The sequence below is a fragment of the Anomaloglossus baeobatrachus genome, chromosome 3 (assembly GCF_048569485.1).
Source record: "Anomaloglossus baeobatrachus isolate aAnoBae1 chromosome 3, aAnoBae1.hap1, whole genome shotgun sequence".
Taxonomy (NCBI): domain Eukaryota; kingdom Metazoa; phylum Chordata; class Amphibia; order Anura; family Aromobatidae; genus Anomaloglossus; species Anomaloglossus baeobatrachus.
The window spans coordinates 29188401-29204941 of record NC_134355.1 but is presented as its reverse complement, the minus strand read 5'-3'; the positions used below and the strand labels follow the sequence as shown (position 1 = coordinate 29204941).

The 16541-nt window shown below is 56.1% G+C and overlaps 1 protein-coding gene across 1 annotated transcript in view; it reads left to right on the top strand.

Moving 5' to 3' along the window:
• Nucleotides 1–4949: 4949 nt before the first annotated feature.
• Nucleotides 4950–16541, top strand: part of LOC142294905 (calpain-8-like) — a 100214-nt gene continuing 88622 nt past the window's right edge. Inside the window, exon 1 of the mRNA XM_075337968.1 lies at nt 4950–5216. Within this exon, the coding sequence (XP_075194083.1) occupies nt 4950–5216 (267 nt within the window). The remainder of the gene's footprint in view (nt 5217–16541) is intronic.

Sequence of the window (16541 nt, the reverse complement as noted above, 5' to 3'; positions counted from 1 at the left end):
TTCACACCAGGGGGTGGGCCAGGCGGTTGGTCCCGCCCACCGAGGAGTTCACAGTCCTGGAGGCGGGAAAAACAGACAGATTAGTTTTGGAGGTGAAAGTGGAAGGAGAAGTGGTAGTGGAGCAACTAACTGACAGCGTCTGGGTGTGTGGCCCGGGCGAGACAGCAAGGTTGGCAGACGGTGGTGACCGTCTGCAGGAGTGGCTGATCGGAGTCTACCGTAAGGACCGTGGACGGGCGGTGGCCCGGCGGTACGGGACTGGTACGCAAAGAGAAGCCAGCACCATCTGGCAGGGGCTTACGGACCCCGGCAAGGCTAGGAGTCGCCGTGAATTTGCCAAATTCGTTAGTGAAGGGAACCTCCTGGGTTTCCCAACAGCCAAGTCCCGACAGAAGGCAACCGTCCAACCAAGAGAGGGAGACACCGCCACCGCCAAGGCAACCGTTTCTCAGGGCCAGAGCCTGCGGGCAAAAGGGGCTCCTCCGGCTCATATCCAAGCTGGGGAGCGGGTTACCGGTGGGAACCCATCGGAACCATCTACCGTACATAGGTGCAGGGAAAGGCAGTCACCATCAACCTTCCGGGAGAAACAACACCGCAGCCGTCTGTGGGACCCGTCCATCCAGCCGCGTGTTTTACCGAGAACTGTGTCCTCATCATTGGCTGACTGAGTACCACCGTGCCGTGTGGCACAGCGCTGCCCCCGCGACCCTGCACCTCTCCAGGCCCCGTAACCCGCCTGCCATCCATCCCTACCCCATCACTGGGCCCCGGGACAACCAACCCCCTACCCACGGAGGGGAGGAATAACAACCAAGCTGCTCCCTGTCACCGCTCCTGGGATCCTCGTCTAGAGCAGCGGTGGTGTCAACAATATCACCACAACCGTGGGTGGCGTCACGGACAATAACGAAAACCCCCACAATCAAAATCCCCTTTTCACTCACGGGCGAGGAACGCCGCTCGAGTCCCTGGGATCCGGCCGACCGCTCGAGCCACCATCGAGCAGCAGCACCAGCAGCAGCTGGACCCGAGCAGTGGGAGAGTGCAGCGTCCCCTCCTCCGCCCGCGACAACTTGGCGTCACGAACAGGATCCTACCGTTCTACCGACTGGTGAAAGTGTGCCTTGTGTGACCGCCGGAGGTGTCCGGCCGAAAAATTTGCGAAGCCGCCATCTTGGGCGCGAAGAGTTCCCGCTCAAGCGTCTCCTCGAGTAGTAGAGGCGCGAAGGCCAAAACCCCGCCCCTATAGAGGAGGAGCCGGAAAGAGGCTAAGGGGGAACGGGATGGAAGATGTCGGCTCCCGGGTCTGATGCTAGCCCCGAAACGCCTGATGGAGCGGCGGCGCCCGCGGGGGCAAAGGATGGTGAGATGGCTGCAGCCCCTGCTCCGATCACAGGAGCCGCGGGCCCCAAGAATGCGGCAGTAATTCCCCGCGCGGCAGCTGACAGCGGCCCGCCTGCCGCGGGAAGGGTGTCTGCCCCGGCAACCCACCCGACCGTGACCGGAATGGCGTGCGGCGCAGAAGACCCAGGTGGAGCCAGCTCGGGACAGGAGACGACAGATGGAAGTAGCTCAGGGGAAGATACGGAGTCCCTGTCGGGAGATGAGGCCCCGCTCATCATCCGCACCTTCGGAGACACATGGATGGCGCGCTGCAGGTACTGTCGGCAGTGGGGGCATTTTCCAGGTCAGTGCCCTGCAAATGGCCGGCCTTGAAGTAAGAAAAGTTCAAGCATGGTAGCGGTTCCCGGTTACCTTGCTGTCGGTCCCCATTGGGACTCTGCTGATGTTCCAGACGGCCCTCAAGGCTAAGGAGTCCAGTTGGAGGGGCAGTCATACCCGCATCATCGGCAGCTGAAAATGGAGTCCTGTGGGACAGTGTCACCCCTGTGTGTGGGTGGCATTGGGGGCTCGTGCTGTTCAGTGGTGGACTGTGGGAAAGCTGCGGAGGAAGTTGTACCGGAGCCAGGTGTTGTGGATGGCCCCTGGAACCCAGCTGACGGTCCCCGTCGGGACCCTACGGCAAGTCCCCGTTGGGATCCTACAGTTTTGTTTGTGGTAGCCCGTTGGCTACGAAGCACTGTTGTTCACCTGATTGTCAGCTTGATTTGAACCGGTCGTTGCCGGCAACTGGTCCCCGTTGGGACCCCCTTCACCATTTTGCATAAGGAACTCCTTATGAACAGGCCCGAGAACTAGCAGGGCAACCACAAACTTGTGGCATGTAAATAAATATGTTGTTGTGGCTTCTACCGTTACCGCCTCCGGAGAGGCAGATTGGAGGAAGGGCCCGCAGTGGAGCAGGCTGGGGCCCTGCCACCACCGGAACCGGTGGCAATCCTCTGGGGGTTTCAGGGGTTCCCCATGGACGTGGGTCCCCTGAAAAGGACAGAACCCGCTCGGGCAACTTGTGCAGGTCTGGGGTCAAGGGGTGCTGCCTGTTTGCTTAGGGGCAGCATCAGGGCCAGGTTGCTTGGGTGGGAGAGAGCGGAAGCCGTAACCGTTACGCAACGTTTTAATAAGAGTACCTCCCGATGTGGGAAGATGTTATTATAAATGTAATGTGTTACCGTTTTACCTTTTCTATTTTTCAGTTGTGAAAATAAAACCGGTGATGGACGGGCAGCCAACTAAGGGGGAATGTGGCGTCCTGGACAAGCCAGGGGCCACAGAGAACAACACCAACACACCCCGAAGTCAAACACAAAACCTTTGTTGCCTTCCTCCAGGGGCTGATGTTCACACCAGGGGGTGGGCCAGGCGGTTGGTCCCGCCCACCGAGGAGTTCACAGTCCTGGAGGCGGGAAAAACAGACAGATTAGTTTTGGAGGTGAAAGTGGAAGGAGGAGAAGTGGTAGTGGAGCAACTAACTGACAGCGTCCGGGTGTGTGGCCCGGGCGAGACAGCAAGGTTGGCAGACAGTGGTGACCGTCTGCAGGAGTGGCTGATCGGAGTCTACCGTAAGGACCGTGGACGGGCGGTGGCCCGGCGGTACCGGACCGGTACGCAAAGAGAAGCCAGCACCATCTGGCAGGGGCTTACGGACCCCGGCAAGGCTAGGAGTCGCCGTGAATTTGCCAAATTCGTTAGTGAAGGGAACCTCCTGGGTTTCCCAACAGCCAAGTCCCGACAGAAGGCAACAGTCCAACCAAAGTGAGGGAGACACCGCCACCGCCAAGGCAACCGTTTCTCAGGGCCAGAGCCTGCGGGCAAAAGGGGCTCCTCCAGCCCATATCCAAGCTGGGGAGCGGGTTACCGGTGGGAACCCATCGGAACCATCTACCGTACATAGGTGCAGGGAAAGGCAGTCACCATCAACCTGCCGGGAGAAAACAACACCGCAGCCGTCTGTGGGACCCGTCCATCCAGCCGTGTGTCTTGCCGAGAACTGTGTCCTCACCATTGGCTGAGTGAGTACCACCGTGCCGTGCGGCACAGCGCTGCCCCCGCGACCCTGCACCTCTCCAGGCCCCGTAACCTGCCTGCCATCCATCCCTACCCCATCACCGGGCCCCGGGACAACTAACCCCCTACCCACGGAGGGGAGGAATAACAACCAAGCTGCTCCCTGTCACCGCTCCCGGGATCCCTGTCTAGAGCAGCGGTGGTGTCACCAATATCACCACAACCGTGGGTGGCATCACGGACAATAACCAAAACCCCCACAATCAAAATCCCCTTTTTACTCACGGGCAAGGAACGCCGCTCGAGTCCCCGGGATCCGGCCCACCGCTCGAGCCATCATCGAGCAGCAGCACCAGCAGCAGCCAGACCCGAGCAGTGGGAGAGCGCAGCGTCCCCTCCTCCGCCCGCGACATTGGCACAAAGTTTAACTTCAAAGTAGTGGCCCAGTAGTATGAAACTTGCCGGGCTCCACTCCCCACTGTGGCTAAGTGTGGGAGCCTGCTCTCTGGGCTCACGCTTAGGATTTTCTTGGACTGCTTGTGTGGAAGGCCCTATCCCCCTCGTTGCGCTAGTGCCCCAATTCTGGAGCAGGTGGGAACAGATCATAAAGGCTCCATTCTCCTCAGGTTAATTGCCGGGTTTCATGAAGCTTCTCCCTGACCTAGGGTCCTTGTACCCCGCCGTGTCTTCGGTCACGGACCGGTGATAGGACAAGGCTGCTGACCGTCCTTCTTGACAGGTCCAGGCACCTAGCCTCAATCCCCTGCGACCGGGGGTCCGACTCCTCTAGGTCCGGACCACCATCTGCAACCTAGACAGCTTCTCCTTGGAGCCACTGTTCCCAACCACTCTCCTTCACTTCTCTTTCTACACTATGCTCTCTTTCGCTCCTCACCTCCCCTCCCTGACCCCTAGGTGGGCGACTCTATTCCTCTCAAGCCGTCCACTGGTGTGCCTAGTGGGTGTGGTGCAGTGTGTTTCTAGGATTTGATTTGCTGTTGGAGGCAACACTGTAGGATGGGGACCCAGAACCATGAGGGATTTGAATACTGCACGGAAGGGCAGCTTGTGCGGTACCCTGTGACGACCTGATAGTCCAGGGGCGTCACATTTGCTAAACATAATCCCAACACGAATAGTTACTATTTGCACAAATGTATACAAACACTATGGATTTCAATGACTACAATGCAAGTTTTACTGATCTACAAAAATGTAGATCAATCTGATCAGGTATTCTTGTTCTATGTAGTCCTGACAGAAAATCAGATACCATCTTCAACATGACAGGTTTCTTTACGATTCATTTTTCCTGAGAAGTCGTTGCATAGAATTAATGTCAGGTTCTCAGCTGTTTAGAATTGCCCCAAAGGTTTATTTACTTTACTGCTTTATCCTTGTCAGTCATATGTTCAGGTCACGAATACCTTAGATGCTATGTCATTCATATCCTCAGGGTTTTCTTTGGTATATAACGGTGTATAAATACCTCTCTGTTCATTCTCTGTAACCACTTGCTACATTACAGAGATCTTTACATTATGTCCGGAGTTGCCGCTAAGATCGCCCAAGACAGGGCCAAGGCTGCGGGTCTTGGCTCCTTCAAGAACCCAATAAAATTTTTGGGTCAGGACTATGAGAAGCTGAAGGCAGAGTGCCTGGCATCTAAAAAACCATTTGTAGATGAAGAATTTAAAGCTGATCAGTCGTCCCTAGGAAAAGAAAAGGCCGGGCTGGGACCAGAATCAGAAATAGTAAAGGGTACAGACAAAAATCCAGCAGTGCCGATAGAGTGGAAGAGACCCACGGTAAGAATCTATTCAATAATATTATGTATGAATGTTCTTCTTCGTTTAAAAGTGATGGCAAGAAGAAAAATCTTGAATCACTCAGTAATTGTTATGGTACTTTCACGTTTTTCATGAATTTACTAAAGTTGCCTTTATTTAAGATTAGACCTTTAAAGAAGTGCTGTCCAAGGTTTAAAAAAGACCTAGATCCAACAAGTTCAACCTTCCTCCACCGATTATACATTTTTTGTCACTTAATTATCTACAGTGTGTCCACCCATATCCTGTCCACCGCCATTAACTTGAGAATGGCACCAGCTATAGGCATAGAAGTGGTGTCTAGGTATAGTAAAGTAGCCATACGCTACGTAATGAAACCACCTATAGTGCCACCTGGTGGAAAACAACGGAGTTAGCATTTTTATCCCGAAAACAGAACGAGATAGAGAAAAATAGTGAATTACAGAGTTGTAGGGCATCATCAATTCAATATGATTCGACACCTTGCATACAGAAATGCTATGATATGAAACCCATGACCCACACATAACATTGAATGTTGGTCACGCATATGGCGCTCATTTAACTTTGATGCTCAAAGTGGCCCCCGTCAGCTGCAATGCACATCTGGGCTCTGCACAGCATACTGTATCTTGCTGCACGTTGTGCAATATGGTAGGGGACACGTTTGCACAAGCATCTGTGATACGTGGTCGTAGGTCCTGCAATGTTGGTGGAAGGGTCGCATACACCTGCTGTTTGATGTGACCTCACAGAAAGAAGTCCAATGGGGTCAGGTCAGGTGAGCGGAGGCCACTCCACACAGCCACCATACCCAATGACTTGTAGGAAGGTCTCCATGAGGCATCGCTTCACGTCCGCAGCCTTGTGAGTTTTACATGTTCTAATCATAAGAAGAATGAGAACAGAATAGACCGAGTTTTTAGATTTGCTTAATAAAAAGAGCCCATACAAGCCAAAGTTTAGAAAGATATTAAATATTTTATTAAAGTGCTGTTGGGTACAAAAATGCATAAATATACATAAGGACCAGAGGGAAAGGTGCTGAAGGGGAAAGAACCCCACGTTTCCCGGAGAGTGGAAAGGGAAGATTATTCCTCAGCCGTGATCATAGAGAGATTATTATAGGCAATTGCCCAAGGCCATAAGCAGAGCTGCATCATAGCATAATGAAAAGGAATCCACATGCAGTGAAAAAACCTTCCATGCGCCGTATAGTAAAAGGCAGCACTACTCACCTACTCAGATCACTAAACACCGGGATAGACACGGGGGACCGGCGTTCCAACACGTGTTTCGCGTTCAGGTATGCTTCGTCGGGGGACGGATAAAAAGTGTGTGCATGTACTGACCTTAAATTGGCACCCAAAATACCTCAGGAATGTACCCTTTTTGTACGTGTGGCGCCCTGGACAAGCCAGGGGCCACAGAGCACAACACCAACACACCCCACACTCCCAGCAGGCACACCAAAGCCAGTACATAAAACCCTTGTTGCCTTCCTCCAGGGGCTGATGTTCACACCAGGGGGTGGGCCAGTTGGTTGGTCCCGCCCACCGAGGAGTTCACAGTCCTGGAGGCGGGAAATCCAGGCAGTCTAGTTTTGACAGCAAAAGTGGAAGGAGAAAAAGTGTTGAGAGAGGAGAAAAGTGACAGCTAACCAGCCTGAAGTTGGTCCGGGTGTGTGGCCCGGACAGATCAGCAAGGTTGGCAGACGGTGGTGACCGTCTGCAGGAGTGGCCGATTGGAGTCTACCGTGAGGACCGTGGACGGGCGGTGGCCTGGCGGTACCGGACCGGTACACAAAGAGGAGCCAGCACCATCTGGCAGGGGCTTTTCGGACCCCGGCAAGGCTAGGAGTCGCTGTGAATTTGCCGAATCCGTTAATGAAGGGGACCTCCTGGGTTTCCAAACAGTCAAGTCCCGACAGAAGGCAACAGTCCAACCGAGTGAGAGAGACACCGCCACCACCAAGGCAACCGTTTCTCAGGGCCAGCGCCTGCGGGCAAAAAGGGGCTCCTCCGGCCCATATCCAAGCCGGGGAGCGGGTTACCGGTGGGAACCCATTGGAACCGTACAAACATCGTAGGTGCAGGGAAAGGCAGTTGCCACCAACCTGCCGGGAGCAACAACACCGCAGCCGTCTGTGGGACCCGTCCATCCAGCCGTGTGTTTTACCGAGAACTGTGTCTTCATCATTGGGCTGAGTGAGTACCACCGTGCCGTGCGGCACAGCGCTGCCCCCGCGACCCTGCACCTCTCCAGGCCCCGTAACCTGCCTGCCATCCATCCATCCCTACCCCATCACCGGGCCCCGGGACAACCAACCCCCTACCCACGGAGGGAAGAACTAACAACCAAGCTGCTCCCAGTCACCGCTCCCAGGATCCCCGTCCAGAGCAGCGGTGGTGTTACCAAAATCACCACAACCGTGGGTGGCGTCACGGACAATATCCATAATCAAAACCCCTACAACCAATCATCCCCTTTTCACTCACGGGCGAGGAGCGCCGCTCGAGTCCCCGGGATCCGGCCCACCGCTCGAGCCACCACCGAGCAGCAACAGCAGCCGCAGCAGCAGCGGCAGCCGGACCCGAGCAGTGGGAGAGCGCAGCGTCCCCTCCTCCGCCCGCGACAACTTGGCGTCACGAACAGGATCCTACCATTCTACCGATTGGTGGAAGTGCGCCTTGTGTGACCATTGGAGGTCTCCGGCCGGAAAATTTGAAAAGCCGCCATTTTGGGCGTGAAGAGTTCCCGCTCGAGCGTCTCCTCGAGTAGTGGAGACGTGAAGGCCTAAACCCCGCCCCGATAGAGGAGGAGCCGGAAAGAAACTGAGGGGGACGAAATGGCGGCTGGCCGCATGTGAGCGTGGCTATGGAAGCAGGGACGCCAGGACCCTGCGGCCATTTACTGGTTCCTGGAAGAGGCCGCTGCTAAGGATGCTGAGTCCGACCGACAACACCGTGGTCCCCGTGCCTGGCACCGCAGCATGGGTGGAAGTCCGGACCGTCCAGCTAAGCAGCCGTCTGCAGGTCCTCATGCAGCTCCTCCTGGAGGAGTGGGAGGCCGACATGGCGGGAGTGGTGGCGGCCATACGGAGACGCGAGGTGGAGGGAGTCTTGGAAGGGAGGGTAAGTGACCCACACCCCTGTACCCCAAGTGGGTCGGTCATCGCGGCTGAGGGACCCGGTCCATACCCGCTCACCCTGCTACCTCCCCCGCTACCCGTGTTGGCTGCTGCTGCCCCGCCACTAGGCCCGCTACCACCACCACCGGTAGCAGTACCCTGCCAATCCGCCCCGGCAGACCGACCTGCAGCAGAAGCTCGTGACCGCCCTGATCCGCTTCCATGGAAGAAGCCGAAGGCTGAGGCCATCAGCAAAGATGCACCGGAGGCATGGCGGGGATGTAGCTGCCAGGAGGCAGAGCAGGCCATGTCACAGCGGGGTCCCTCATTACTGAAGGTGCCGGTTGTAGCCGACACGGAGGGACTCTGGCTGGGTCCGTCCCCCGCACACGCTGAACCGGAGCAAGCAGAAAGTGCTCCATACTGGGAGCTGCGGCAACGGCAGCTGCGCAGGGAGATCGATGCCCGAGAGGGGTGTAGAGCGGATGTGCATACCCGCATGAATATGGAGGAAGATCACCCGCAGTGAGCTACCATCGGGGTCAACAGCGGTGCACCATGTGAAGGTGGCACTAGAGCCCCGCGATTGAGAATGGACTGTTGAGCAGTAAAAGTCGGCGGTCCTCCGCCTAAAAGTTGTCCCCGTTGGGACCTTCAGAGTGCTGTTCACCATTTAAAGTTTTGGAAAATGATAAGGATAATCTACCGATGAAGTCACCTGATTGCCATCTGATTTACTGCTGATTGAAACCGGTTGTTGCCGGCACCGTTGTCCCCGTGGGGACCGTTCAAAAAAGTTGCATAAAGAACTCTTTATGAACAGGTCCGAGAACTTGCAAGGCAACCACAAACTTGTTGCATGTAAATAAAAATGTTTTGTTGTGGCTTCCACCGTAACCGCCTCCGGAGAGGCAGATTGGAGGAAGGGCCCGCAGTGGAGCAGGCTGGGGCCCAGCCACCACCGGAACCGGTGGCAATCCTCTGGGGGTTTCAGGGGTTCCCCATGGACGTGGGTCCCCTGAAAAGGACAGAACCCGCTCGGGCAACTTGTGCTGGACTGGGGTCAAGGGGTGCTGCCTGTTTGCTTAGGGGCAGCATCAGGGCCAGGTTGCTTGGGTGGGAGAGAGCGGAAGCCGTAACCATTTGCAACCGTAACGTTTAAGTAAGAGTACCTCCCGATGTGGGAAGAAGTTATTATAATTGTATGTCTGTTACCGTTTTCTATCTTTTTCAGTTGGTGAAAATAAAACCGGTGATGGACGGGCAGCCCGCGGACAGTCTGCATTTAACTAAGGGGGAATGTGGCGCCCTGGACAAGCCAGGGGCCACAGAGCACAACAACAAAAAAACCCCACACTCCCAGCAGGCACACTAAAGCCAGTACATAAAACCCTTGTTGCCTTCCTCCAGGGGCTGATGTTCACACCAGGGGGTGGGCCAGGCGGTTGGTCCCGCTCACCAAGGAGTTCACAGTCCTGGAGGCGGGAAAACCAGGCAGTCTAGTTTTGACAGCAAAAGTGGAAGGAGGAAAAGTGTTGAGAGAGGAGAAAAGTGACAGATAAGCAGCCCGAAGTGTGTCCTGGTGTGTGGCCCGGACAGATCAGCAAGGTTGGCAGACGGACGTGACCGTCTGCAGGAGTGGCCGATTGAAGTCTACCGTGAGGACCGTGGACGGCCGGTGGCCTGGCGGTACCGGACCGGTACACAAAGAGGAGCCAGCACTGTTACGAGGGGGACCCGGGGAAGCGTGCCAAGATGGGAAATGGACAGCTTCCGCCGGTCAAGGTCCACTGTGCGGTGTAAGGGACCACCGCTATGGTGGGTGAAGAGTGAGCGGGTTGCTGCTAGCGATCGTCTGGAATGTCACAGACGATCTATGTACACCGATCTGCCCTAACCCGTGAGGGTTGTATGGCAGGGATCTCACGGCTCGGTGTACCTGTTGCACGGGGAAGCACAGAGGTGCCCACGCACGTGTGCCAGTGGAAGTCACGAGAATATGGCACGAGGGTAGCACAGAGGTGCCCACGCACGTGTGCTTTCAATAACCAGGTGAGTCCGGTGGAGGCTTGAGGAGCTCACCTGGGACAGGAACACGGCCTGTTGAAGGGGATACTGCCGGAGCAGCAAGGCAGGAACACGGCCTGCAAACGAGGTACTGCCTAAGCAGCAAGGGCCAAGCCCACAGAAGACAGTAATGCCTGAGCAGTGGCGTGGCAGCACGCTGCCAGACATCCAAACATAGAAGGACGGTCGCGCGCCGCCATGATGGCAGGAGGAGCTTTTAAGGAGGTGTCGTTCCACCCAAGGGCGGGCGCGAGGCGGAGATGACGGACTTGACCCAATCAGGGTCCACGACGTCCCAGCCTGGCCAGTCAGGATTCACCACGTCACCTGCCTTGTCATCAAGCCGTGTGACGTCAGTGGGCGAATCAGAACCCACCACGCATAGCACATGCTCACCCTCCTGCCTCTGGGAAATAGAGGCGGGATCCTCGGTCTCACAATGTGCAGAGATAACGGGAGTCTCACTGCTTCCCTGAGCAGTAAACCTCTGCACATTGCGCAACCTCGCAGACCTTCGGGGCTGCTGAGCAGGAGGGCCTGCGGCAGGCCAGGAATGGGAGACCACTTCAGTCCTTGTAACAGGAGAACCACTAGGTGTCGCCCTTCTGCTGCCTCTCTGAGAAGGTATCTCCTGCACACTGCGCAGTCTGGCAGACCTTCGGCGCTGCTGAGCAGGAGCGCTCGTGGCAGGCAAGGAATGGGAGACTGCCTCAGTCCTTGCCTCAGGAGAGCCACGAGATGTAACATTACCCCCCAGTCTAGGCCCCCCCCTTGTCTGTGCTCGAAGGCCGCTATCAACCCCGGGGCGCGGATATGATCCTCCAACTCCCAGGATCTATGCTCCGGACCACGACCGGCCCACTCCACGAGGTAGTACCTCTTGCCCTGTATGACTTTTGTCTCCACAAGTTTTGCCACCTCAGGGTCGTCGGACGGGGAGTCGGTTTGAGCCGGCAGGGACCCCGAGAATTTATTAAGTCGTACGGGTTTCAGGAGGGACACGTGAAAGGTGTTTGCTATAGCCCAGCGTGGAGGGAGCTGGAGTCGGTATGCCACCGGGTTTACCTGCTGTAGTACTTTAAACGGACCCAGATACCTAGGGGCGAATTTGGCTGCCTGTACCCGTAGGTTAACATTCTTAGAGGACAGCCATACTAGGTCACCAGGGGCGAAGGATGGTGCAGGGCGACGGCAAACATCAGCCGTTGTCACCATCCGGTCTTTAGCCCTCTTAAGAGCCTCTTGGGTGTCATCCCAGATCTCCCGGGCCTTGGTCGCCCAATCCTCCACTCTAGTATCGGGTGACGTAATGGGCATCGGAACCGGGATTCTGGGATGTTGTCCGTTATTGAGTAGGAACGGAGTCTGGCCAGAGGATTCATGGACCGAATTGTTAATGGCAAATTCGGCCCAAGGAAGGAGGTTAGCCCAGTTGTCGTGGTGCGCGGAGATAAAATGGCGGAGGTAAGTTACCAAGGTCTGATTAGTCCTCTCCACTAGTCCATTGGTCTCGGGATGGTATGCGGAGGAGATGTTCAGCTCTATCTGCAGGAGCTTACAGAGCTCTCTCCAGAAGCGAGACGCGAACTGGGGACCTCGGTCGCTCACCACCTTGTCAGGCATGCCATGCAACCTAAATACATGCCGAATGAACAAGGTGGCGAGATCACGTGACGTCAGGAGTCGTGGGAGAGGCACCAAGTGGACCATTTTAGAGAAGTGGTCCGTGATGACCCATACGACCCTGTGCCCTGCTGACTTGGGCAGATCTCTCAGGAAGTCCATCCCTACCACTTCCCAGGGACGATCCGGCACTGGCAGTGGGTGAAGAAGACCTGCCGGTCTCTGACGGGATGGCTTATTCCGAGCACACGACATACAGGCTCCCACATATTCCTGTATGTCCTGGGGTAGTCTTGGCCACCAATAATGCCTGGTCACCAGGTCTCTGGTCCTTTTGACCCCGAAGTGACCCCCGACCTTGGAGGCATGGGCCCACGATAGCACCTCGTTCCGTAGTTCAGGGGGAACGAGGGTTTTGCCAGGTGGCACCTGGTCCAAAGAAGTGGGAGTGACCATCCTCAAGCTGTCCGGGGGTAGTATAAGACGAGGCTCCTCCTCGTCCTCCTCCAACACAACCATACAACGTGACAAGGCATCGGCCCGTACGTTCTTCTCACCGGCCAGGTGGCGGATAATAAAGCGGAACCGGGAGAAGAATAAAGACCAACGGGCCTGCCTTGGGTTCAGGCGTTGTGCTGTCTGGAGGTATGTGAGGTTTTTGTGGTCAGAAAATACCTCAAATGGATGCTTCGCACCCTCCAGGAGATGCCGCCATTCCTGGAATGCTAGTTTCATCGCCAGTAACTCCCTATCCCCTATGGAGTAGTTCCTCTCGGCCGGAGAAAAGGTCTTGGAGAAAAAGAAACAAGGATGCTTCCTTCCTTGTTCGTTTTTCTGGTACAGGACTGCACCTGCACCGACCGAAGAGGCGTCTACCTCCAATAGGAAGGGTTTGGAGATGTCTGGACGATGAAGGATGGGAGCTCTGGAGAAGTGAGTTTTGAGAGTGTGAAATGCCTCTACCGTTTCTCGTGTCCATGCTTTGGGATTAGCGCCCTTGCGGGTAAGGGCAATGATGGGTGCTGCCACCGTCGAGAAGTTGGGAATGAACTGGCGATAATAATTGATAAACCCCAAGAATCGCTGGATCGCCTTCAGCGAGCGGGGCTCAGGCCAGTTCATCACTGTCTCCAACTTCCCCGGATCCATTGCTAACCCCTGACTGGACACGATGTACCCCAGGAACGGCAAGGATTCCCGTTCAAAAACGCACTTTTCCAGCTTAGCATATAGCGAATGGGTGCGGAGCCTCTTAAGTACTCGGATGACATCCCTCCGATGGGTGGTAAGATCGGGGGAGAAGATAAGAATGTCATCCAGGTATGCAACCACGGAAAGATACAAATCCCGGAAAATGTCATTCACAAAGTCTTGAAATACGGCGGGGGCATTGCAGAGTCCGAAGGGCATTACTAGATACTCGTAGTGACCGTCCCTGGTGTTAAAGGCGGTCTTCCACTCATCGCCCTTTCGGACTCGCACTAGATTATATGCCCCGCGTAGATCCAGCTTTGTGAAGACCTTTGCCCCGCGGAATCGATCAAATAGCTCAGTAATGAGGGGCAAAGGGTATTTGTTCTTGATCGTGATTGCATTTAATCCCCTGTAATCGATACAGGGGCGCAGATCCCCTTCCTTCTTCTGCACAAAAAAGAACCCTGCACCAGCCGGAGAAATAGACTTGCAAATGAACCCCTTCGCCAGGCTGTCCTGAATATATTTGGACATAGCCTCCGTCTCTGGAGCAGAGAGTGGATACACTCTGCCCCTAGGGGGCTCGGAGCCTGGCTTCAGGTCTATTCGGCAATCATATGGCCGGTGAGGAGGAAGAGTATCTGCGGCCCTTTTGGAAAAGACATCCCTGTAGGCCTCATATGGTGTCGGTAAACCCGGCCCCCCTGTATTCTCTGAGGACCCAACCGACCTAATGGTAGCGAGTGGTTCGGTAGTCACGAGGTGCTCTCTACAGGATCCTGCCCAGGATGAGATCTCCCCTGTTGCCCAGTTGAGTATAGGAGCATGCTGTCTCAACCAGGGAAGGCCCAGTAGGATCTCATCCGTCCCCCCTGGAAGCACCAGGAAGGACACCTGCTCACGGTGTCCCAGTGGTACATCCATCCTGAGAGGGATAGTGATCTGGGTGATAGGATCGAGTAGTATGGACCCGTCGACTACCCGGACCCTGAGTGGCTTGGGCAACAGAACCAGGGGAACTGAGTATCGGGTTGCCAGGGAGGTCGAGATGAAATTGCCTTCAGCGCCTGAGTCCAAGCAAGCCAGGGCAGAGAAGAGAGTAGTGCCGAACTGCAACTGGGCGCTGATAGTCAACCTAGAGGGAGAGGTAGTGTCTAGAGTCCCCCCTCTGATAGAAACTAGACGCTGTCTTCTTCCCGACGGTTTGGGACATCGGGTAGCTATGTGTCCCCTCTGCCCACAGGAAAAGCAGATGACACAAGACCGAGAACCTGGGGCAGAGGAGACCACCTTGGACACCTCCATTGACTCCACGGAGTCGGCTACAGGGCTGGCTGGGAGACCTGTCTGATGGAAGACGGGAGTCAGACGCTTTTTAGGCCGAGAAGACGTGGGTGCTGAAGAGGCCTCGAGCCTTCGCTCCGCCTGGCGGATGTCTATGCGAGAGGCAACCTGAATCAAGGACTCTAAAGTGGCAGGCACCTCACGTGTGGCCAGTGCGTCTTTGACAAACCCTGCCAGGCTTTCCCAAAACACAGGGACAAGGACCTTATCCGGCCAGTCCAGCTCTGCGGCAAGTGTCCTAAAGTGTACAGCAAAGTCCCCGACTGAAGCGGACCCTTGCCGAAGTCGTAAGAGGCGCAGCGCGGAATCGTGGGTGACTTGAGGCCCGAGGAACACCATTCTCATGGCCCCAAGATAAGCTGCTAAGTTATTCACCACACGATCTCTGCGCTCCCACAACGGCGTGGACCACTTCAGCGCTCTCCCTGTGAGCAGGGACTGGGCGAAAGCTACCTTCGCCTTTTCGGTAGCGTAAAGAGTCGCGGACAGCTCTAAGTAGGTGGTAACCTGGTTTATAAAACCACGGCACTCAGAGCTGTTGCCGCTAAAGCGCTCTGGAAGCGCAAGGCGAGGAGACCTTCCGCCCAATAGTACAGCCTGGGTAGCCGCCTGGGTGGCGACTGTCGTCAGAGTAGTCTTATCGGAGGAAGACTGCTCCACTGCTGCCAATCGTGACTCCAACTGCTGCACATAACGCAGCAACTGCTGCTGCTCTTCAGCCATAGCCAGACCTTTGGCGCGACCGTAATGTTACGAGGGGGACCCGGGGAAGCGTGCCAAGATGGGAAATGGACAGCTTCCGCCGGTCAAGGTCTACTGTGCGGTGTAAGGGACCGCCGCTATGGTGGGTGAAGAGTGAGCGGGTTGCTGCTAGCGATCGTCTGGAATGTCACAGACGATCTATGTACACCGATCTGCCCTAACCCGTGAGGGTTGTATGGCAGGGATCTCACGGCTCGGTGTACCTGTTGCACGGGGAAACACAGAGGTGCCCACGCACGTGTGCCAGTGGAAGTCACGAGAATATGGCACGAGGGTAGCACAGAGGTGCCCACGCACGTGTGCTTTCAATAACCAGGTGAGTCCGGTGGAGGCTTGAGGAGCTCGCCTGGGACAGGAACACGGCCTGTTGAAGGGGATACTGCCGGAGCAGCAAGGCAGGAACACGGCCTGCAAACGAGGTACTGCCTAAGCAGCAAGGGCCAAGCCCACAGAAGACAGTAATGCCTGAGCAGTGGCGGGGCAGCACGCTGCCAGACATCCAAACATAGAAGGACGGTCGCGCGCCGCCATGATGGCAGGAGGAGCTTTTAAGGAGGTGTCGTTCCACCCAAGGGCGGGCGCGAGGCGGAGATGACGGACTTGACCCAATCAGGGTCCACGACGTCCCAGCCTGGCCAGTCAGGATTCACCACGTCACCTGCCTTGTCATCAAGCCGTGTGACGTCAGTGGGCGAATCAGAACCCACCACGCATAGCACATGCTCACCCTCCTGCCTCTGGGAAATAGAGGCGGGATCCTCGGTCTCACAATGTGCAGAGATAACGGGAGTCTCACTGCTTCCCTGAGCAGTAAACCTCTGCACATTGCGCAACCTCGCAGACCTTCGGGGCCGCTGAGCAGGAGGGCCTGCGGCAGGCCAGGAATGGGAGACCGCTTCACTCCTTGTAACAGGAGAACCACTAGGTGTCGCCCTTCTGCTGCCTCTCTGAGAAGGTATCTCTTGCACACTGCGCAGTCTGGCAGACCTTCGGCGCTGCTGAACAGGAGCGCTCGTGGCAGGCAAGGAATGGGAGACTGCCTCAGTCCTTGCCTCAGGAGAGCCACGAGACACAGCACCATCTGGCAGGGGCTTTTCGGACCCCGGCAAGGCTAGGAGTCGCCGTGAATTTGCCGAATCCGTTAGTGAAGGGGACCTCCTGGGTTTCCAAACAGTCAAGTCCCGACAGAAGGCAACAGTCCA